The 24,772-nt window shown below is 45.2% G+C and overlaps 2 protein-coding genes across 2 annotated transcripts; both read right to left on the minus strand.

The window, feature by feature from the left end:
* Window positions 1–1,016: 1,016 nt before the first annotated feature.
* On the minus strand, window positions 1,017–8,165 carry TIMMDC1 (translocase of inner mitochondrial membrane domain containing 1). The gene is made up of 7 exons (XM_056498304.1): window positions 8,033–8,165; window positions 7,763–7,928; window positions 6,533–6,621; window positions 4,307–4,374; window positions 3,348–3,426; window positions 2,238–2,348; window positions 1,017–1,816 (listed from the first exon to the last, which is right to left on the minus strand). Exons 1-7 carry the CDS (start codon window positions 8,125–8,127, stop codon window positions 1,717–1,719), a joined length of 708 nt encoding a protein of 235 aa, XP_056354279.1. The 5' UTR covers window positions 8,128–8,165; the 3' UTR covers window positions 1,017–1,716.
* A 589-nt stretch (window positions 8,166–8,754) lies between these two features.
* Window positions 8,755–22,545, minus strand: POGLUT1 (protein O-glucosyltransferase 1). Its single transcript, XM_056498315.1, has 11 exons — window positions 22,417–22,545; window positions 22,144–22,234; window positions 20,506–20,649; window positions 19,950–20,085; window positions 17,212–17,333; window positions 15,599–15,658; window positions 14,520–14,619; window positions 13,665–13,723; window positions 11,738–11,905; window positions 11,203–11,259; window positions 8,755–10,589 (listed from the first exon to the last, which is right to left on the minus strand). Exons 1-11 carry the CDS (start codon window positions 22,508–22,510, stop codon window positions 10,433–10,435), a joined length of 1,188 nt encoding a protein of 395 aa, XP_056354290.1. The 5' UTR covers window positions 22,511–22,545; the 3' UTR covers window positions 8,755–10,432.
* Window positions 22,546–24,772: the final 2,227 nt, after the last annotated feature.

Here is a 24,772-nt window from a genome sequence, read left to right on the forward strand (position 1 = left end):
AACATCCCTGCATCAATGGTCAGGAAAATTAGTATTCTTCAGACATCACATCAAATACCACCAAACAGGAATAGAGACAGAGCCATGACACAGCTAAATGTCATCAGTGCTGCTGTACAGATAAGAGTGTGGGATATTGGGTGGGAATGTAATAGCATGAAGAAAGAAGATAAAAAAGAAGAAGATAAGACGTCGCTGTGTAAGCACAATGACAAAAATGTGACTTAGAAAGGCCTATTTTCTTTTTTTTTTAGGGGGGTGGGTAGGTGGGCAAAGGACACCATTACTGTCACCAACACATGCAGAGCTTAAAACAGGAAGAGGGAAAGATATATCCATACCTCTGCTTAGGCAGATTCTTCACTTACACACAGAAAAGGAAAATCAGAGCTGGTTGACGACAACCCTGAAATACACATTTCTTCAACAGAAGAATGAGCTACACTGGGGTGTTTAAAAAATTAAATGCTCACTTCAGGAGTCAGAAAACACAACATCTTCTTGAAAGCAAACTGTGCCAAAAATCTGCTTTGGGTGGGTGGAACACACTCTGTGGGATCGACTGTTCATATTTCAATCAACAGTAATTATTTGGAAAGGCATTCAACCAGAACAGATTCTTCTCTTCTGAGAACACCCAAAAATCCTGCCTGGATAAAATCTTTTTTACTAGGACAAAAAAAATTTCCAGCAAAGAAAGGGAACAGGAATTCTGACCTCCTGCTTTGGAAGAACAGTGATGGGCCAGCTCACCCTTCTGCGTACAGAACATTTTACAGTAACTCCAGCACCACCCACAGGTAACAGCTCTGACTTAACAGTTCATCTCTGGAACAAAGTAACAGAGCTGCAACTCTCATGGCTCTTGCCTTTGTTACTGCCTGGGTAGAGGAATGTCTGGTGGGACCTTAGAGCTCTTCTCAAGGAATTTAACTCAAGGATGCTTCTCTAGTATCAACACTGTACTAGCATAGAGTACCTGCTGTACTGACATAAAGAGCTCATGGACACAGTCACCACTGCTGGATGGCTTTATTGAGTGTCTTGAACTACATTTCCCCCAAAGGTCACCCCCTCATTTCCAACTTGCAAATGAAATTAGAGGCCTTCTTATTTTTAAAAGTGTTCACAGTGCCAAGTCTTCCACCATCACCACCAGAAATAAGTCATGCTTTCTGTGGCCCCCTCAGGCTTCTATTGAGGAACCCAAATCATGCCTTTTTCAAGGTATTTCAATATAATTCTCACTCCTTCACACTGACTGCCAAATACCCCAAGTATTTGAAGGAACCAAGTTCTTCAGGCACTGCCTGAAGAGCAGCTTTCACCAGGGCATAATTAACTTTTGGAATCAAGGCACCTTTAGCACATGACCTATCCATAGGCTTCTTTACCTTGAGTATTTCTACATCACTGGTGGTTTGGACATTTTCAGCAGTGAAATGAGTTCTAGTTGAGGCTTTAGAGCCCTCACTTCCTGCCAAACCTAGATGACACTTCCTGGTCTGTAAAGTCTCTATTTCCACCTTCTCAGGTAGAACAGGTTTGGCCCTTCCAAGCTCTTTGTGCAGTGATATCCATCCCTGAACAATGTTTTCAGCAAAACACTTTTTCACAGGATACAACTGCATTCACAGACAACTTCCATGATCCCCTGACTGAAGGCTTTTACAAGCAGGATCAAAATGCTTCTTACAACAGAGATCTGGAAAAGACTCAGTAGCTCTTCAATTCTGTTGCTCTCTCCATCTCTGGTCTTCCATGGGCATTGTTTTCTGTTTGGCCTAAGATTTCAGTCATACTGAGCCTGGATTGCCTAAGGAGAGAAGAGAGAGTGCAAAGCAATTTTAAGCCTGTATCCTCCTGACAGAGACATGACTGCAGAACCCAAGCTCTTGAAAATTTCTTCTAGAACCAGTGACTAAGTTTCAGGAATTCACATGACCAACGTCATGGCCTTTTTTTCCCCCAAGCCTCCAGCTATCCTCCTTCTTTCCCCTCTTTAATAGGGATGGAAAGAAGGCAGCAATGAAAAAAAAAGACTGGGAAGACTAAATCAGCATTTCTAAGACTGGTATGTGAACAATATCAACAACCAAGAGAAGAACTGAGGTTAGTGTGTTGTGTGTTGTGAGGTTAGTGTGAGCCTAGTGTGTTGTGTTTTCTCTAAATGTTTGAACCCACAGAGCCAGACACCCTCCTAGCCCACAGCTGCAAGGGGCAGAGCTGCTCCTCACCACTCTGCCAGCCTCTGCTCGTACAGCTCCTTGCGCTCACGACTCCTCTTCTCCTGCAGGGTCTCACCAGCCAAGCCATACATTGCCATCAGGAGGCCTCCTGCAGGAACCCTGAAGGAGGAAGCAGAGGAGACACCAGTCACCCAGGGGACACACAACAGCAGTAACTTACTGGCATCAGCAAAAGGAGCATGCAGGGGCCAGATGCTGCATGAGGGGAGCACGACATTCCTCAGAACTCACATCACATCAAGACTAAGGTACTCCTGTTCTACTGTCACCCATCAACCACAGCCTCCCTTCAGCTGTGACTCACTGGAGCCCCTGTGATAATGTATTTTGAATTTACTCATTGACAGGCACACACAGGACAAAGGGGTGGAAGGATTTATGGTGCCCAGTGAAGATCCCATAGAACACATAAACCATATTTCAGACAGTGACTCCCCTGCTCAGCTTTCATCCAGCTCTGGAAGTACTTGTGTTTTCACTGGTAAAGCTCCCTAGGCTGCTTCCAGCCATGCCTACAGCTGACACCATCCTGGTGGTGCCAAGAGCACAAATAAAGCTCATTTTCTTCTCCACGTAGGATCCCCAGATTCACTTGTGAGGATATTTACAGGTCAACACTCTGAGAAGAAATCCCAGCCCTGCTTGAAAAGTCAGACTTCTGAGTTAGAGGTCATTGTCCAGAAGCAGAGAGCCTCTGAGAGAAAACCATGGGCTCCTACATGCCTCAGGAACTTTAGGAGACTCATGACTGCAAGACACACAAGAAGACATGTGTCACCTTACAGCCCAGACATGGAGCTACTCCCTCAGTGTTTCCTAATGGCTACTGCTTCACATTTTAGTTTTGGGGGAGCCTGTGTTGTTCCCTCTAATAAGCAAACAGCAGCAAATAGGATGCTCTACTGAAAGCACTGACTCTCACTACTGAAAGAACAGCAAAACAAGAAACAAAGAAGAAAAGAAAAACAGTTTAAAGGTTGGAAGTGATCATCATGAGGTCCCAAGAGAGAGAAAATCCCTCAAGGCAAGAGAGGAAGGGAAGCTCCTGTGGCCCCACCTGTGATTCCAGGCTCTGTGTGTGCAGCAGTCACCACTCACCCAAATGCTGTTCCAAACATGATGCCGCCCACCAGGCCCTGCAGGCCCAAGTGCATTCTGAACAGGGCTCCTGTGAAGGCTGAAAAAAGAACAAACCCACTGAAACTAGAACAGCCCACCACAGACATCTCACACCAACACAGGGAGTTGCTTTGTTGCATTTCTCTTCTCCATGAGCTGACATCTGCTTTTAACAGAGCAGAAACCAAGTGCCATGGCCACTGGGACAGACCCTCACCACAGTCACCATGGTCTCTGCACTGAAACATTGCACAAAGTTCCTTCTGCTTCAGAAACACTAACAAAGTTTTTCCTGTATCATAGAAGTATCTATGAGAGTACAGCCAAGCTCTCTCTAGGCTGGAGCATGATCTCCCTCACCCTTTTCTTCTGTGCAACAATAATAGTAATAATAATAGCAGCTAATAATAGTAGCTGCCATATAAGGCAGAAAGGATCAGTAAAAAGTGTATCCAACTGTAAGGGCAATAAAGCCTGTAAAACTGAACAAGTAGATCACTTACCCAGAGCCCTGCTGCCAAAAGTGGGCACACAAAACTTAGCATAAAAAGGGCAGCTGACAAACAGTGTGCTGATTTGTTACCAAGAATGGAAACAAAAAACGCTTTCCCTGTTAAATAGGTGCTTATGAGAACAGGTTATGCACCAAATATTGCCTTTACCCCACACTAGCATTTTTCACACGAAATACTGCAGCAAGTATCTTGAAGATGAACTGATAACCACAAAACTCCCCCATGTTTTCAGCAGTGCATCAGTATCTCTGTTACAAATAAAGGCACACAGCAGGCAAACAACAGAGCAAAGTCAGTGGAACAAGAAGCAAAACCCTAGAGAACAGAAACTGCTCAAGCCCAAGGGATATGGATATTTGCTTATGCTTTTCTTCTACAACCCTGGCTCACAAACAGAAGCACACAAGGTTCCAGCACCCTTACCTCCTGCTGCAGCGAAGTTACTGATGGTGGTTTTATCGCGGTACGCAGCCAGGCCCGTGCTCACCACGCTGCAAAGGTAAGGCACAGGAGTCAGCAGTTACAGAATCACAGAATCACTGGGTTGGAAGAGACCTCTAAGACCATCTAGTCCAACCCCTGCCCTAACACCTCAACTAGACCATAGCACCAAGTGCCACATCCAATCTTTTTTTAAGTACATTAGGGATGGTGACTCCATCACCTCCCCAGGCAAAGCACTCCAATACGTTATTATTGTTTCTGTGAAAAAGTTCTTCCTAATATCCAATCTATATCTCCCTTGGCATATGGAAAAAGAGAGACAGCAAAACACAACCTGAAATAAAGCTGGATTTCATTAAGCCAACCCTGCCTGGTTGCCCATCTGTTCAGAGCACACACATGCCAGCCACAACTTCTGTGACTTTACTGTGGGCAGCTGCACAGACACAGACCAGGGAATATCAGAGTTCCTGAACCAGATTTGAGGCACACTTTCCTTTTTTAAATCAAAGTTTTTTTCCCCCATCATACAGAATCATAGAATCAGAATGGTTCAGGTTGGAAGTGATGTTAAAGATCATCCAGTTCCAAGCCCTCACTGAAGGCAGGGAGATCTTCCACTGGACCAGGTTGCTCGGAGCTCCATTCAGCCTGGCCTTGAATACCTCCAGGGATGAGGCATCCACAACTTTCTGAACTGAATGTATAATATAGTCAAGGATGAAAAAATTAGAGCAATGAAAACATCCTACCAGTCAGTCAGTCAGTCCTGATGTAGAACTTTTACCCCAGAAGCTGATCCCTGTGTCAGTAAGACCTGGCCTTGTAAACAGTCCTGAGCACAACAGCCTAAGTCACACTCATGACACCAGCAGGGTCACCCACTCTTGTTTCCCTTTGGGACAGGTAAACCAACTCCTCCTAAAACATCAGCTAGGCCCCAAAGCACTCTGTTCTCAGTTTAGCAGCCACATACTCCCCAGCCTCCTGCATGGCACTGACAAGTCAACAGAAATCCTCCTCTCCTTCCCAACATAGATAAACCCAAATAATTTGGGTTTTAATTGTGCAACTTAAAAGTTTTCACAACTGCAGGATGAAATTTTCAACTTGGGCTTTACAGAAACAGTGTTGAGCAGCAAATAGTTTAGTTCAGAACCTTTTCCAAAGGGCTGATCTGACTGCAGGGGAGACACCTGGTGGAAGATGATGAGGTTACATGTCAAATCCAAAGAAATCCAGGAAAACACAAAGAAATCAAAATCTCCAGGAGAGGAAGCAAACAGCATGCTAACTAAAAACACATACTAAACGAAAAGGGGCCACAGAAACCAAGAGACAGAGAAGAAGAAATTCAGAAAGGAACAAAAGAATTAGAGAGGCAGAAATATAAAATAACACCAGTCAGTACTGTGGGATCTTAAAAGTAGGAGAACTTAAACAGAACACATCTGCAGAGAGAGTCAAAGCAGGTTTCAATTTTTAAATTTACTAGTTTGAACAACAGGGGAGGAGATATTTCTAGTTTAAAAGGGCTTTGCTCAGAAGACCATGCTTAGTTGGATGTTCTATTGCCAGAAATGCACTGAAACACCCAAGAAAGAAAATCAGGGAAGCAGAACTCTCCCTGTATTGTTTTTGTGTGTGTAAGAAAAGTCTGAAGGCCTAAACAGGTACATAGAACGGGTAGGTCTGATATTTAGCAACTGCTCAAGAAGAAGACAATCCCCTGCAAGTGTCTGAGGACAAGAAAAAAAAATTGTGAGTAACACCAATGTATACAAACTAGGAGTAAGAGACATAACAGAAAGGACAAAAATCAGTGTGGGTTAGAAAGCGCTTCCAGAAACTGTCAACACACTTTAACACTCCCTCAGAGAAAAAGCACCCAAAGAGATGAAGTAAAAGCAGAAAGCAGCTGTCAAGAAAGGGAAGAACAGCATTCAAGTCAGTAAGAACAGGGATTAGATGCACAAACAGGGCTTTTCCATGTTGAGAGTTTGTGTTGATTCATTAGAAGTTGAGAATTCTGGGGCAATTCTAAGAGGTTAAACCCTCTCCATGCTCCTGCCTGATGAATCAGACTCACATTAAGGCAGCACCAGGAGCTGCAATCAATCACCAGAGCTGTGGGCACTGCTGGCACAGAAAGCTCTTGGCCCCTGGTGCTGAAGGACAAGGACAAGGACATCAGGACACACTCACTTGAATATGGTGGCAAAAGCCGCGACCCTCCAGCTCCAGCGCCAGCCGTAGCGGATGAAACTCCGGACACCAGCACGGTGTGCAGATTGCTGGGGGGACACACAGGACATGTCACAGCTCACAGCCACCCCCTGCCAGCCCCCTGCAAGCCAGGCCACGGGTCTGATGGCCCTTGGCACTGGGATCCCAGCTCTGATCAAGTCAGCCCCCTTTGGAGGAAAAGCTGCTCCCAGCCACCAACAGGAAAACCAGGAATCAGTTCCAGTTTGGAACTTCAGCTGGTGTTTCCAATCCTGCTGCTGAAAGACATCTGGGTGTCCTCTTTGAGCAGCAGAGAAGGGAGAAAAATGAGAAACTACTTCATTATTATGAGTTCACATGTATTAATAAATAACAACAATCAATAAATAATACTAAGTAAATAATAACCATCTATATTAAACGTTAAGATACCATCAAGCTCCGCTGGCACTTTAAAGTTTGAAAAGAAGAGGTTTTATAAAATATGTGATAAACAGAAGCTTCACAAGAATTAAAAATGTTGCAGTTAATATCATGAAAGTAAATAAATTTTCTCTTCCACTGCTTGTGGTGTAGGAGCTTAGCGTGGGTTCAGATGTACCTGGTAGTCACCAGAGCAAAGCTATGCAGTGGTAATTTGCAGGTCACCACATCAGAGGCCAAATCTAATTGTAAAGTGATGCAAAATTTACATAAGGCAGATTTTAAAGGGGTTTTCTTCCTCACAAACCAGGTAACCAACACTTTAACTGAATAACAAACACCTAGAAGTTCAAATGCATCTATAAATGGTCACAAATGTTTTGTTGTGCTGGTGTCCTGCTGGAATTTTAAATGGCCTAAAAATTACATCAATAAGACAAGAGTACAATCCCAGTTTGAAACTATGAAGTCTCCTGTCAGCACACTAAAAAGCAGAAAGTCTTTTCCAGACATGTTAATTAGCCGCTTCACAGGACGGCAAACTTTGTTACCAGTCTGGGTAACGGGGCACCGCTAATTCCCGCAGAGCTGACCGGCTGCACGCCCTCACACGCTGGGAGTGTGGAAAGCAAACTTTCCGTACCAGAACCGGGCAAACAGCCGCGTTCCACAGACCCGAGGCCTTGCGGAGGGCTCTGGTGTCACCCCAGTCCGTGCTGCCCAAGGGCAGCTCCCGGCACCGGCGCCTCCCCCGGCCGAGGCCTCCCCGCGCACCCGGGCCCGTACCACGGCATCGGCGCGGTTCTGGAAGATCTCGCCGCGGCTGCTCTCGATGAAGGCCTTGCGGGCGCTGATGAAGGCGGGCAGCCCCCCGTAGAGCCAGCCCACCACGCCCGCCGTGAAGGCCGACTTGGCGATGTTCAGCGTCTCCTCCGGGTACTGCTGCTGCTCGCTGCAAGGCAAGGGCAGCGCTGGGGGAGGCACGGCGGTACCGCCACCACCGCCCCGCAGAGCCCCGTCCCGCCCCGTCCCACCCGAGCCCGGCCCGGCGCTCACTCTCGCCGCCAGAGCTCTCTGAGCCGCTCCCAGCCCGTCTGCGGCAGCGGCGCGGGGCGGCCGAACTCCACCGGGGCGCCGCGGGGCTCCGCCATGGCCGAGCCGGCGGCAGCGGGCGGGAGCGGCAGCGCCCCCTGCGCCCCGGCGGGGCACGGCACGGAGGGGCTCGGAACCGCTCGGAACCGCTCGGCTCGGCTCGGCACCGCTCGTGTGACACACCGCACTGTTACTGATTAATGGCTCCAAACATTGACCCGTTTGTGCAGGGCCGGGTTTGTCCCCCGTCCCCGAAAGAGGATCTGAGTTTTGGGCGCTGTAATGACCCGGAGGGAGGGCAGCCCCCGGGCTTTGATCCCGCACGGTGCCTCTCGTGGTGCTCGTTGCCTTCCCCAAACTCACTGTGGTGAACCCTCCTTTCCTCGGGGAACGCCTGATGGGGCATTCCTGCTCGACTGTGCTGACATAGATGCAGCTGTCGTGTATTAGGTGTCATAAACCATCAAAGACTCATTTGTGTGGCCTTTCACCAAAGGGGTGAAAGCTCCCCAGGAGCCTGTGTGTATTTTAACCCATGGGACCTGAATTCCTGGGATTCTTCCCCACTCCTAATGAACCATCACTTCAGCAAGGTGCAACAATCAAGTCTCATCACAAGATCTACAAGTGAGGCTCTGCAGACCTCTTATTACTCTTCTGATGAAGCAACATGCATCCAGCAAAACTTCATTTTTGTTTGTTTTATTACAAAAAGCACTTAATTACAAATGGTTTTAAAATATCATACAGAGCTGTTCAGTTTCTTGGAGTGCTGTCTCTCCTTTGGCTAAAAATTGAAAACCAGAAAACCCTTTCCACTCTGGCAGAGTTCAGAGTTTTCCTGGGAAACCAGATTCTTTTAATGCCCCATTCTGTTTCCTTTGCTGGATGGGATAACCCCAGCACTGGTCCCAAAACCAACATACTGCTCCAGCAACCAGCAATTGACCAATAGGGCCAGCTGCTGTGTCCCTGTACCAGGGCTGCAAGGCTTCTGTGAGGGCATACATGCATTTAAATGTTATTGTTCCATGAAATTTCCTTCTTCCTTGATCCACACTGACTGCAGATGGGCCTGAGAGCTGTTGCTATCATCCTCTTCCATTATAATGTGCTGCTCTCAGCCTTGAGGCTGTTTTACCATCAAGGGTGCTCCCCTGGGAGGCTCCTGTGTCCCTCCTGCCACCCCACACTCTTCGTGCCTGACTGCCAGAGAAGATGCTGCTCCCTCCCAGCCTCTCACCTCAGGGAGCACAGAGCATTTCAGGAATTGTGGTCCTTCTTAGCTGAGAGGCTGTGGTGGGCATAAACACAGCAAGGACAAGCAGCCTGTGACCAACTCAAAATGGGTAATGTGAGCAATAGCTGCTACTGTGTGACTGAAGACATTCCCTCAGCCAGGCTGAAGGGGATGAGAAAAGAAGTGACATTGTTGTGGGGAAGGAAAGTGTGTACTGAAGTGAGTAGATGTATTACCAGTCTAAAAAAAACCCCAAAACCCAAAACCAAAAAAAAACAACCCCAAAATAATCCTAGAAAGATTACATAACGGGATCAGAGTAGACTCTGCCCTTTTGGGAAAAAGAAGTGCTGAATCTACCTCTGAATACTTTCTCTGGATTCCTAAGGGTCCCAGGATGTCTGGCCAGGCAGCTGGTGAGAGATAATTAACAAGGGCTCAGTTGTGCAGGGCTATGCAGGCACAGAGTTCATCTGCTGGAGGATGAACCACTTCAGTTGCCAACCACATCACTGATGATGGCCACATCACCACCACCTGCTGCTCCCCTGTGAGGTAGGTAGGGTAACTCTGCAAGGATCAGTTATCCTTTCAAGGGCATGTCAAAGTTTTACCATCAACCTCTAAAACCAGATATAAGCATCAACTCTAAGCTATCCAAAAGGTTACCCCAAATCCCACTACCTGCTTCTGTCAGAGAACACCTAATACCCCAAGTGTTATCATCCATCTGAGGAAAACATTTGCCAAACAAAGGGGCAAGTATTTGCCAGCTCACAGTTTGTGTCCCTTCCCATGACTTTTGGTAAAAAGTCCTGTAAGGCTTCTCATTAACTGAATGGGATTTAGGATCATTCTGAGACAGTAACTAAGTCCTAAATGCTAACACCCCTCCTCCAGGCATGACTGACTACCCCATTAAATAGCCATAATCCCAACATGCTGCTTAACATTCTTGTGGTGACAATATCCCACTGCCTGAAAGCAAGGTCCAAATCAGCATACTGCTGTTCTCTGTAGTTCTAGTGTGAAGGGTAAGTTTGAGAGAACAAGAAATAAGTTAATACTGATTTTCAGATTTCCACAGTGATCAGTTTGAGCTGAAGAGAAAAAGAGAAAAGTCTTTACAGTTCTGTTTTCAGCTGTCCAGAAGTGATCTCGCTGTAGCTCTTCCTCTTTTTCACTTTGTAAGTCAAGGTTTGGGAATATTCAGACAACAGATGCTCCCAGTAGCAAGAGATGTCCTCCATCTCCAAGTGCTCAGTGATGAACTGACGTCCCCTAGAGACACACAAGGCACAGTCAGGACTGTTTTCCAGTTCCTACCAGAGTCATTAGTTTTGGTTTGGATGTATATCAACATTCACTGTTGTTTCAAATGAGAAACAACACACACTGCTCTGTACCGTCTATTTTAATTTTACAATTTTCATTCATGCTCACAGCTCTGACAGTTGCAGTGCCTTTGCTATCCTCAAGATAGTATTTTCTATCTGGTATAATAAATATCAGATTTCACTTATCACATACAGCTAGAGCAGCACTGATGCATGCTGCTTCAGACCAGCCAGGATAGATAATGTTTACAGTGCAGACACAGCTCCCAGGAGCCAGCTCACCTCATACTGAGACAAAAGCTGCCAACGTCTGCCAGCTTTCTGTGGGGTTCCTGACATGGGTCACATGTGAACCCAAGAGCTAAGCACAGCATCCTGTTCTCTGCTCCCCCCTGCTTGTTATGAGTGCTCCAGCCCTCCTGCTGCTATTGCAGAAGATCAGTTATACTGCACTCTATTAATATTGGGTTGTCTTTGATGGGCAACCCCTTCAAAAGCAGTGAAAGAAAATGTTTTGGAAGAAGACTGCTAACAGCCAGGAAGGACACACTTCTTACCTCTCTGAAATTTCTTGTGCTATGGCATCATTTTCCTTTACAAACTGCAAGAGCTCCCTAAAATGAAGACACACACAAATAAAGCTATGAAACAACTGGTTGCGTGGAGAACATAATCCCTTAGCTAAATTGTTGGGGAAGGTGAGGTTAAGAGTCTACAAGTGAGTGAATGTGCTGCTCACTTCAGAGCACAGAAGAAACTTTTCTTCTTGATTGTTTCACATCAGTTCTGGACAACATCCTGAAATCTGGGAGCTAACACATTTTTGGCCCACTGATAAGTTCTTCTTCCCCCTTATCTCTGCTGCCCACTTTGCAAATTTAAGTGTCTAGTGCCTGCTGATTTCAGTGAGAATGAAAGACTTACTGCACTCCTCAAGTAATATCAGCAAAGGATTCTTTGGGAGCAGTGATGAAAAGACCATGTCTTTGCCTGATGCCTCAGAGTGGAGGCACTTCATGGCCTAAAACAAACCACCCCACCTTCCCAAAGGCTTCCCCATGGTAAGGAATGCTCCATGGAGCAGCCTCACACCTGACATCAGAGAGGTCTGACTGCACTGGGATGTAGTGGACCCAAGGCTTCAGCTGGGGGTAGAAGAACTCTAACCACTCTTCTCCGACATGAAAGACGAGTGAGCCACACAGGAAAAGGTGTTTCAGGCGGAAACTGGCTGCCACTCCCCGGAAATTAAACAGGTACCTTTAAAATGAGCAAAGAAAGTGACTTGGTTACATGTTTTGTGTGAGGAAATGCACTAAGGTGTGCTGGGCTCCAAGTAGCAGTGAACCTTCCCTGACAGCAGCACACCAGTCACTAGAGGAAAGGCATTTATTTGAAGCTGCTATAGAAAGGTGAGCTGAAGTTAAGGGTGTGCTGGGTGAGTTTCTGCTGTCTGTCAAAACTCAGTGAGAAAATCAAGGTGTGAGGCTTTACCTCTGATAAAGGTGCCTGCCTGTGACAAAATGAAGGAGGTCTCATGGGCAATTGCCAACAAGACATGGAAGGGCACAACATGGATTTCATTACCCTATGGGGTCACACAGATTCTGTCAACCACAAGGAAATTTTTCCCAGTTCTCTCCTGCCTAGCGATGAAGCTTTTCTGTTCATCGTTGTGCTTTGCCACATCTATCTCAAGTTATTTTTTCCTCTGGGATTCTGCTTTAATCTGAATCTAATTGTTTCATATTAACTTGGGAATGCAACCCTAGGAGGTTAAATGGGCCAGCACACAACAGATGGACTTTGCAGATAACAAAGAATCCACAATTTTGTTTTCAGTATTTTCTGCCAAGTTAGTAAAGTGGGCTTGACTGTGGCAAGGGGGTATTTCTCTTAGCAAACTGTATCTCATAGGGATGTTTGTTTGCTTACTTGTTTTCTTTATCAAACCCACATTTCTCCTATTATATGGAAAGCTGTTTTTCCTACGGGTAAACCTCCCCAGAACTGATAACTGATCTTTGAAGTCAAACATTTTGGGCTGGGGGAAGAGAGTTTTTCCTTTAATAAAGCTATTTTGGGTGACATGAAGCTTATATATTATATATTTTGGGCAAGATGGGAATTACATCTAAACTTAGTTCAGCAGTAAATAACAAGGAGTAAATATGAAATTACTTTGCATCCTTTGTATTACTCAGGATCTCAAGGCAGGGACGAAGAGCTCACTGTTTTAGGAACTCAATAAATGCATGTAGAGATGTAACAAGAATGATGGTCTGGAAGCAAGGAAATGCTCTGTCCAATTCCAGACAAAGCTCCCACCATCCATGACCTCAGCCAAGCAGCCTGCTCTAACACCTACACTGAAGGGAGCAGACAAAAGTTCATGTTGACCCTGCCACCCTGGGCTACAACAAAAGTGTGTGAGAAGGTCTCAGCCTACATCATATGATGGGCTGGGGAGCATCAGAGTTGGGCAGTGTGTGTGTGTAACAGAAGGGAGAAATCTGGGCTACAGTCTAGTGAAATACAAAATGAGACAAGTCAATCACATTTGCACAAAAACACAGATTCAGCCAAATGACTGAGCTCTCATATCAGCAGATTCTGGCTGGCAGAATCACAACTAGCAGAAGAAAAAGCAAAACATCTGACACACAAGTGCATACACACTAAGAGTTTATGAGAGTGCTACACCAAAAAACCCTCACTAAAGTAGTTAGAGAATAAAAACCTTTGTAAATCAAAACCACATTGTCCCAAACAACATAAAAACTATGAATTAATACTAGGTCTGCTCAATCAGATTTCAGGTTCTCTCTTTTACATACATCCAATGGCAGCACTTGTCATGCTAAGCTCCCAAATTTTCAGCTGTCTTATATCTGCTCACAAGCTTTCATATCTACATGAAGCCAGTTGAATTAGACCTTAAAATAAAATGAGACCCTATACCATGCAAGGAAAGACTAACCCACAGCCCTTGAACAGCTTTACTAATCAAAACTCTTACTTGTATTTGCAGTGATCAACCAGTGGAATTTCCTTTGCAGGAGGCTTTCCTAAGGTGTCCTTAAAATAAAGAGAATTTAAAAAAAAACCAAAACAAAACAGTAAGCTTCAAATGGTGATTTAACTTGTTTTCGTTCTCAGTTAGAAACAAAGGTGATGTGTCAAAACCTTCCATTCCCACTTCTGAGAAAACCTTCTCTGGTGGGCTGTTAGAAGGATTATAAAGAATTCCCGGCCCTTCAAACATGAAAAAAAGCTCAGTAAATTACACACTGCCTGTAAGTGAATGCCAGCACAAACACATTAAATGATAATGTTTTGTTGGCAGCTACAGAGTGGAAAACAGCTTGGGACAATGGACTGTGTGAAGCCAAGTGTAACTGCATTAGCCAAGACTGTCTGGAGAGAGCTGGACTGTAGACTAAGTAAGAAACTAAAAAGTTATCAGCAACAGCTATCAGAAAGTTATCCACAACAGGATCAAGAAATGGAGAAAACAGAAAAAGGTTTGAAGACTGACAACACCAGAGAGGCAGCTCAGAGACAGAAGGGGAAGGGTTGGCCAATTTTGTTGTTGTGGGAGAGGAGGAGATTGGCAGAGATTCATTTTCTTATGTGTTATCCTTTCCTTGAACAACAAGCATAGGAGGAAGAAAAGTGTTTGGCCTGCCAGGCTCTAGAGACTCCTTCCTTTCATCTGCCAGAGAGGCGCGGCCGAAAAGGGAACTACACACCTCCCCCACTCTAAAGGTTCACCCACAACTCTCCAACAAGATGCTTCTCTCTCATCAAAGCCATCTTGAAATGCCACCCTTTCTGGCCTTCACACTCAGAAGACAGACAAACACCCACACACCTTTTCAGATTTCCAAGCCTGGTTTTTAGTGTACTCGGCGTCAACAAGTTCTGGGTTTTCTCGGGACAGCAGGATGAGGGGATCTCTCTCAGGGCTTGTTCTGAAAAAAAAATGCTGTCACTAATTGCCAATCCCCATGACTCAACACAGCTAACAGACTACAGGACATGAGGCACTGCATCTTTTCGAGGTTGACTTCCCTGTGTGTCCCCAAAACATTATGAAGTGTGTACCACAGTGTATTTCTGTCTAAGGATATATTAACAGAAGAGAATGAGTTATGATACCAAAATTATTTGACTGACTATATATTTAACAATAATATTTAAACAATTCCCAAGACAAATCCTGCTTCCTGATGGGTGCCAAACGTTTTAACTCCCACCTTAGTCAGAGAGAATTGAGAGATGCTCAGCATCTTCAGCAGTGATCCTCTGACAGGACTTTAAAACACTGCTGATAAACAAGGTTACGACATGCCGGAGACACATTCCTCATCACCTGCTGAGCCTACCTGGTAAACCATTAAATCCTTCCCTGCTGGGGAAAGGGAAGAAACAAAGCATGGGGTTTAACATTGTTTCAAACTGTCACTGGAGAGAGGCCAAAAATAATCTTCTCTTATCCCCCACCACTCAGGGAACCTACAGCCAGAATACTTTTCATTCAGTGTGGAGCACTTGCACAGCAAATAAAGCATTCACATTGGCAGGAAGCATGTACAGCAATATTAAATCTTTAAATTTGTATCAAGCACCTGCAGTTTCCTTCACAGAACAAAACAAGTGGTTTCCTGAGGTGACAGTTTTAGTCATTAAGAAATAACGTGGCAAATCCATCATGACTTCTGTTTCCAATATTAGGTGATTATAATAAACTAGTTGCAAATGGTAGTTCTTGTGGAGAATAGCTAATAGTGCAGTGCTGTACAACATGTCTCACTTCCCTTATTTGTGGAAAGCACACTCTGAGTTACACTTAATTAGGGATTAGGTCTTGGAGACATGGAAATTTCTACATACAGAGAGCTGCCACGGCCTCTGTTGGTAGAATCTTCTGCTGCAGGAAAGAATGCTCACCTGGATCCTCGGAAATATCCCTTAGAGATTTTTTTCTTCCACGGCCATTTTTCTGCAGATCTGAAAATATTTTTCATACATGGCAATAAATTATTTAATATAACCATGAAACAACAACCTCATCAGCATTCACAGCATGATGTCTTTTGCTATTCATTTTTTATGGAAATCACTTTCTTCATTATAGCATAAAAAAACTCTCAGCCAGGTCCAAAGAAACAGGTTTTTCTGTGAATGTTGTGTTTAAGAAAACATAATACAGGCTACTTTCCAGAACACCTTTCAGGCAAAACAATGTATTAGCCACAGCCCCCCACCAAACCTTGAAGGGTATTAAAATTTTACCTAAGGTTTGAATCCACTGTTTGTACTGTGGCTTTATTTTGCTGTACTTCACTGAATATGGATAGTGAAAAATGACTAGAGTTTCTAATCAGTCATTTCTCACTACAAAACAAAACTACCAAAACCAAAAAACCCACCTAGTGTTTTGCACTTAAAACACAGCAGTTCATTGTTTTTCCTAATCACTTTCACTTTAAACCTCATCAAGTCCTTCAAAATAGCTGTTCACTTGGGTTTTTTTCTGCCAGTTGCCTCACCAACTCTCAGGAGAACTCTACCATACTTTTCTACTGCAACATGCAGGTCCTGACCCCCATACTTTTCTACTGCACCTGGTAGAACATGCAGGTCCTGACCCCCAAGCTTGCTGTGCAGGTCAAGCTTTACAGCTCCTTATAACCCAGTGACACTAGTGAAAACACAAGGGTGAGTAAATGCTTTGGACCCCCATTACACTACAACACATTAAGTTTTAGCTAGGAATAATCACATGGATCTTCAGGTTTTGAAGAGCAAAAGATTCAACCTTGCATTCAGATGTCAAGTCAATTACACAGAAGAGGTTTTTGCTGTTTTGTTTCTGTGTTCACTAACTGTTGCACACTTGGTTTGTCACTCTCCATGGAAAGCAGCCCCTTACTCTGCTAATAAGCCAAAAGATCCTGCAAAAGGAAGACTCCCAGCCAGAAACATCTTCTGTTTAGCCCAGTAGTGACTCTTGATTCTTAGGAATGATTCCAGGTTTTTCTATTGCACAATGACACTCAAGTAAAAGCAGATCTAAAGAAGGCTTTCCTTTAGCCTTCCAGAAGCTTATACAAACATCCTGGATCATCCCTGCAGTGAAAAAAACACAGCTCCTAGAGAGGGAGTTGAAAAGAAAGAAAAATATTTCTGTATGTCAGGGGAGATTTCTGCAGGCAAAAGATAACTGCTACTTTATTGACAAACCCGCTCTCCCCAAGGCTGATAGCAATCTGGCCCTTACAGCATGAAGGATGTGCATAACTTGTCCTCGGCATTCCTTACTAAAGGGTTGCAAACAGAGGAGCTAATTATAACTTCTAGTGATATAATCCAAGGTTTCCATGGAGGATTCCCATACAGCAGTTAGAATGTAGGTAGCTAATGTGAGACAGCAGGACAGATCATAGGCCAACAGACCTTTGGTCTTAGACATCAACACTGGCCCAGTGCTGCCCAGTACAAGATGGATTTTTGTCTTCCACAAAACCTCCCCCCCGCACACAACCATTTCCAAAACCTACCTCCTGAGGTCCTCTCTCATGAGGTCCCAGCGCCCTAAACCTGTTGGGTAAATTGGCCAAACAGCTGGTCCTCCTTCCCAAAACGTCCAGGCAGGATACATGATATCATTGTATTCAGATGTCTTGAGAAAAAGGAGAGTAATGTAAGAATGAGAGTAATATATACTTTGGTTTACTGACTGTAACAAATGTTACAAAGTCCACCAGTAACAAATGCTCCTTCTAGGAACTCAGTTGGCTTTCTCCCTTATGCATCCAAAAGAGGCCACAAGAGCCTTGCAGTCACCATTTGCTGGGCTTACAGAACCACAGAATTATTAGGGTTGCAAGGGATCTCTGGAGATCATCCAGTCCAAGCCCCCTGCCATGGCAGGGTCACCTGGAGCAGGTTACACAGAAGCACATCCAGGTGGGTTTGGAATGTCTCCAGAGGGGGAGACTCCACGACCTCCCTGGGTAGGGTTTATATGAATAGAGCTTGATACTGAAATGCTTCAATGATTTTTAAAAGGTCTTCTCTTGCTGTGTGATGACACAGGACTTTCATGTAGAAAACAGCAAAAGAGATCCATGATGCAGTTGATTAGTAAATAGAAAAAGACCTGAGCTTAACTCACCTTTCTAAAGGCTTGTGCCTATGTGTAGCAACAAATGTTTTCTTCTGATGGTAAGTCAAGTGGCATTATTACCTCCTTAGAGACAGAGGCACTTAGAGACACTTTGACATTAAAGTTCCCCAACACTTAGTTCATTCCAGACTTCCTAGAAATCATCTAACAATTCACCTTAACAAATATCCAAGTCAGGTTAGAATTCCAGTTCCTTACTCCTGTTTGGTTGCTTAAGTCCCCATATATTACCAGAGGGAAAACCAGCATTTAAGACTAAACCCTTCTACAAAACCAGACTACAAGAAACTTCCTTGCACTAGCAGTAAACTTCCTACACAATTATCCATCTATCTGTCACCTGGAGATACTGGAGAGTCCACCAAGGTAGTTAGGAGGTTAGTGCACATGACTTATGAACAGGGGCTGAGGAAAGGGTTTGTCTGTGCACAGGAAGAAGAAGCTTGGGGGAATGAAAATGCCATCTCCTACTGCCTAATGGGAGAGTTCAGGAGGAGGCACACTCTTTTCTGAAGTGCAGAGCCAGAATGAGTGGCAGCAGGCTTTGATTACAAGAGAAGAAATTCCAGTTAGATAGTGGGAAATATGTTTTCATTCTGATAACAGGCCAAACTCTGTCTGTGGATGCCCTGTCCCCAGGGATACTCAGATCTGAGCAGGATGCAACCCAGAGCTGTTCCTACTCTGAGCAAAGGTGCTGGACTGGGTGACCTTCTGAGATCCCTTCCAACTTGAATGAGTGTGTGCTTCTGTACCTGCTCAGTCCTGCTACAACCAGGCACTGGTAACAGACCATGACAGCTTCATGATCAACTTTCTGAGTGGCAGAACAGCAAAATACTTCAATCCCTTGTACTTTCAGCTTTAGAAAGCACATGGGACCAGCACCCTGAAGTCTTCCTAACACTGGCTGCTGAAATGTGAGCTGTGCCTGGGTCACTGGGTTTCAATTAAGAGAGGACTGAGGTTACAGTTCAGATTCTGGACAACAGTGAGCACAGAGCTCAGTTTCTTATAGGGTCTTGCAGGGCACCCACATGCAGAATGATGAACATTGCCGAAAAGATTAAACTCCTGCAACCTGTTTTGCAAAAACTTGGGTTCTGCTGGCTAAAGTTAAAGTTGTTCAATGGTCATGGAGCAAGACAGCTTGGCTTTACTGCTGCATCCAGCAGCAAACATGGTTATCGCCTGTACTGAAAATCTAGAGAGAATTTTAGGATCACTGGGGAGAAGGCAAAAGTTATGGATCATATTATGGTTCAGATTGCATGAGCTGAAGACTTAGATACAGAGTAAGATGCTGCAAGTTAGCAGAAATAGAGCTGGGTTTGAACTAGCAAGACCAAATAGTTCATTGCTTCTCCTTGCATCAGACTTCAGCCAAGATTAGGATTTGTTGTGAAAATGAACGATTTGGGAATACAGGGCATACACTAAGGCAAAGCAAGATTAGTCAAAGCTTGAGGTGTAAGAACATTTTGTTGGAAAGGATGAGACACTATGCCACAGTCAGGTTTAACAGTGGGAGAGGTAGGAAAACATGCAGGAAAGTTCTTGAGTCTGGGAACAGAGAAGCAAAGAGTGATTGTTCCCATGCATATGTGCACCTCTGCATGTGTGTGCACATTTGCAGGTGGAAAAGAGAATCCAGGAGAAAAGGGCTCACAGAAGATGACAAGATTATAGAAATACCCATCTGTGGCACCACAAAAAAGGACTAAAATATTCACATTAAATGAGATTACTGCATGACAACTGACATGATCAAAAATCCTTAATATTGATTATAAACTATGGCTACAATTTTGATAGAGATATTAGGAGGAATACTGGCACATACCCCACCCTGCTGTGTATCATTCCACTGCAGCAGAAGTACACTTTTTGACCTGGAAGAGGAGCTAATGAGGGGAAAAGCTGATCTATCAAATTGATCTGCAAGTCTGTCTGTCAGAAAACTGGAAGCAAAAAGAAACAAAGGGCAAGAAGAAGCAAGCAATTTTGATGCAAAGAAAACCTGCAGAGAACCATCCTCAAAAATATGTTCCCAAGAGAAAGAAGGGCATGCATGGCTTGGAAATGCTCAGCTTTTAAAGATGTGTGTACCTTGCTGAAGGAGAAGACCGGGATAATGGGTTTCATCCACTTGGGAACCTGGGGGTAGTCTCGCACATTGATCACCATTTCCATGTCAGGGAGGCGGTGGATGATCCCCAGAATGAAGTGCTCAACTCCACTGCATCTGTGGAGAAATGATACATGGCAAAAGAGCTACAAGGAGGTAGATTCCTGCAGTCTCTTGCAGGCCTTCCTCTACATAGAGGCACAAGAGATGGTGAGCCTAAGCAATGATGCAAACTGGGGACTGCCTCCAAGTTCCCTGCAGTATGGACACCAATGAGGCAACACATCCCACTAAATCTGGTCTGATCTGAGCTTTCTCTGGGATGCCTCAACCAACCAACCCTTTGTACACTAAAGTGCAACAGTGACACTTTCCTATTGATGTATATAAGCCTAATAGTTTATTTTCTGGGCTCCTGCCCTGATGAGGAATTCAGATCTCTGAAATATAATTGTACTCAATAACTAATAACTTGGCAGTGTTGGAAGCTCTCTTCTGTCCCAGCTAGGGAGAGCAGATCCTCTGCACAGCTCTTACCTTGCAGGGAACATGCAGTCCTGCTCACGATACAGTTTGTTGTTAATTATTTGGTAGTGGGTCCCCACCTTCCGGCTCACCACGTCTGACATTGTCTCCTTGGAAATGCCACCTCGAAAAGGAGCCAGGTCCTGCTTCCAGACACTGAAACAAAACCATCAGCCATTATTATGTAGCACAGGGAGGATAGTGTGTATTCAATTGTTGCAGTGTGAAGAACTTCCAGCTAAAAATAGCTTCATATAGCTTCTAGGAGCTCTAGTTTGAGAATTTAAGTCACTTGGAAGTTCTTAGAGACTCATAGGTCCAAGCTTCACACTTTTACCTATGAGCTGTTTGCCTGAACACAAAACCCAGCACAGGACAACTCTAGCCCTGGCATGTTTTGAGTAAAACCCTTCAGCTTACTTAACCCTTGTGCTCTGGCCCTCCACGAATGATGGGGCACATCAAGACCAAATTCTTCACAGTGTCATGCTATGTAGACATCAAACATGTAGGTAACAGCCTAGTTGCAAGGAACACCATCACCCAGCAACACTGGGTGAGTGAAAGCTGGCCCAGGACAGGCCTGTGCAGCACATGTCCTGTGACTTCTGCAAGCTGAAAGCATCACCAGCAAGCTCCAGGAATATAATATGGAAGCACACCTAATGAATATAAGAAAACACAGGAGGATGCAACTTATATAAATTTAGTCTAGAAGTCCTGTGATCTAACTGCTCGGAGCATGTAATACACACTGTCAGATTGTAACAAACAAGGAAACATTCTTTGCTTTTAGGTAGACATTGCATCATTGCCTATGTCAGGAATTGCCATTGTGCAGATAGTCTGACCACAACAGCATCAGCAGTCTGGCAGGGATGCAAACAGGGTGAGCTTGAGAACAGGAAGAATTGCAGTACTATGGCACATCCACAGCCATCCTCACTTCATGTTACTATTGCCTATCATGTTCTGAAGCAGATTTGGAGGTTGTAACCTCCTGGGAAAAGGAGTCTGGCCCAAAGATGGGCAGGAGCTGGTAGGGTATATGTTTATATGTGGCTGTATCTGGATTGTAATTTAGGAAAACGACTGAAAGGCTCAGCTAGAAGAGATTTTCCCTCATCAATATTTTAATAGCAATGAAGATCAAAAACTCCAAACAGTGTACAAATAGTTGCTCAGTATGACTCATCTGATTTTAAAAGTCAATATAGCACTCAAACCCCAAAATGAGTGAGCACATCTGATACTTGTAAATAGGAGGCTTGAACTGGGCATCTGTGTTTCTGCATCTGAAATCCTAATCCTAAACGCAGAAGAATAATTCCTAAATTCCTTTCCCTCCTTTAAATAAAAATGCTGCTTAAGGGTATCAAACTCCTCCCCAATCCTACTGAGTGAGAAGGCAGAAGTGGGTTGTTAAGAGAAATGTCACTATGTGTATGGTTTATTGTGTGCTCATATGAAATGTATGTTCAGTTGCAGAGGGTAACAAGGCGTGTGTCCAGCGGCAGTCCCATAGCTGCAGATGTGACACCTTTGGGCCGAAACATTCCGTAGCTAATAATCCCCAATTATGCCAGCGCTGCCGAAAGTATTCCCTCCTGTGTCCGGAGACCTGCGCAGTCGAAAGGAAACCAGTCTCACCTTTGGTGGCAGCTGCAATTTTCCTTAACACACGGCTCATAGGCTTCCACAGCTTTCTTAATTTGGCCAGTTATCGTTTTCCACTTGGCATCTAAAACACACAGGAAGGAAAAGCCAAAGGATTCGATCCATCCTCCAGCAGAATAAGCGGCGGGGCGGGGAGGCGGGAGCGGGCAGCGGGTCGGGCTCCGCCAGGGGATGCTGGGGATGGCGCCGTCCCTCCCTCCCTCCCGGCCCCGTTCCCTGCTCCTGCCCCGCCGCCCCGCCGCTCACCTGCCGCCAGGGCGGGCTGCAGGCGGCACAGCGCGGCCGCCATGGCCCACAGCGCCACGGCCCTCAGCGCCAGCGCCGCCCGCCCCGCGGCCATGGCCGCCCCGCCACACGGCCCAAGATGGCGGCGCCGCCCGCCCCGCGCGCTCATGGGAGTTGTAGTTCTGTAGTTGCGCAGTTCCCGCCCCAGCGCTGAGGGGGCCGGGCGGACACTCCCGTGTCGCGACAGAGTTGCGATAGATGGGGCCGTGCTGCACGAGCAGGACGAGCTCTGAGTGTGCACCTGGGATAGTCCCCCCAAATATCCTCCTAGCTGCACCCTCAGGGCTCCCGCCAGCTTGGCACAGACCTGGTGCTGCCTGCTGGCCCTCGCTCCCTCAGGGCGGTTTTGGCAGAGAAATTCCCCCACGCCTGCATCCATCAAGCAGATGCAGTTTCTCCTGGCGCCACCACTCGCTGTTGCCAGGGCCTGATTCCATTCGAACATCCAGCGTAAAGTCACAAATCTCATCGTTGTGGCACAAATTTCTTTGTCGTTGATTTGTATAAATTTCTTTGCTGCTTCAGGGCTGTGGGCTGCAAGGAATCATAGAATCATCAGACGGTTTGGGTTAAAAGGGATTTTAGACATTATTCCAACCCTCCTGCCATGTGCAGGGATGTTTTTCACCATTCCAGGTTGCTCAGAGCTCCATCCAGCCTGGCCTTGAACACTTCCAGAGATGGGGCATCCACAACTTCAACACAACCTGTTCCAGTGCCTCACCACCCTCACAGAAAAGAATTTTTTACCTAATATCCAATCTAAACCCATGCTTTTTTGTTTTTAATCCATTCCTCCTTGTCCTACTACATGATCCTGCAAAATGTCCCTCTCCATGTTCAGGTACAAGAAGACTGCAATGAGGTCACCTGAACAAACCCAATTCTCTCAGCCTTTCCTCCATCCCATAGTCATCTTTGTGGCCCTCCTTTGGACTCGTTCCAACAGGTTGATGTCCTTCAAGGATTAGATGATCTTTAAAGATCCCTTCCAACCCGACTTCCAGCTCTGTGAAAGAACAGAACTGAGAATTGGTGGTTAAGCACCATCAACATAATGTGTAGGACTTTCAGTTTGCAAAATGTGGACACCAAACATTCATTTTTCCTATCTTGGTGGCTTTGGATTTCAGGAAGAGGAGCAGTGGTTGCTCATTAATACGAAGGAGCCACATTTACACTGTTTTTTTAGAGTGAACTCTGATTTGCCGCAACAGCCTCCAACTGCACTAGTCATAAAGGCCTCTTTTGTGTGAAACTGAATTAGTCCTGTAGGTATTTGTAGATTTGGGTGGAGAAATGATTACCAGAAAACAGGCCAAAGAGGAAAAGCATGTGCTGACAAGGAGTGTGAAGGCTTCCCAAGGACTGCTAAATTCCATAGACCAGTAGTTCTACTGAATTTGCAAGAGCTGATAAAATCCAGGCACCAATCTTTGCAAGGCCACAAGTGAATATTGGGATCAAGCCCTGGCTGTGTGGCTGGAGGGCAGCAGCTCCTACAGGCAAAGTCTGTGGGATCATGTGTGCACCCATTGAAATAAGTCACTTTGAGGGACTTCTGAACACCTGCTTGGAAGGTGCTCGTGCCAGCACAGCCCACTCCTGGGGTTGTCCCTATGAGGGAATAAGTGAATCTTTGTGTTTTGTCTGCTATTCATAGTAACAACTTCCTAGAGTGAAAACCTTGAGTACTTCTGGCTGTCTCATCCTAAACTCTTGTTGCTTGGCCAAACATTTTTTAAGCAAATCAGGAAAATTAATCCCTTCTTTTCATCTTCTCCTTGAGGTCCTCTGTCTTCGTTTTGATTTCTGCAAAGGAGTCTGCTTTCTGTCTTGTCCTCCCTCTATAGTCCTTATAGCTGCAGTAGTCACAGATCCAACTGGAGACTGGTCTGAACACTTCCCCAAAAGTGTGAACTCTAGTAAGGTAAAACCAAAAAATTGTCAATACTCTTAAATATCTATATTTGTCTCCACAGGCCTCACTCAGTCTTAGCCATCTCTACATCACTAATCCACTCATTAGTTCTAGCAAAGTTTTCTGTCTTCCCTCTCAGGTTCCAGACCAGATTTTCCTGCTTTTTTCCTGGCTAACTAAACAGAGACAGCAGCTCACTCTTCCAACACCATTTCTGTTTGTTTCTCACAGCTCTCTGCTAGTCTCCTACACAGCCAGTAGAGCTGTAGTAGTTCACTCTGTAGCAAAGGTTATTTCGGGTACTTTCTCTGAAGCAAATAGTAGGAGTGGTAGTCAGCATAAATGTTTAATAGACCCTGAGAGCTAAGACTTTAAGATGAAGCTCCTTTTGAAGCT

Source organism: Oenanthe melanoleuca, chromosome 1 (assembly GCF_029582105.1).
Source record: "Oenanthe melanoleuca isolate GR-GAL-2019-014 chromosome 1, OMel1.0, whole genome shotgun sequence".
Lineage (NCBI taxonomy): Eukaryota > Metazoa > Chordata > Aves > Passeriformes > Muscicapidae > Oenanthe > Oenanthe melanoleuca.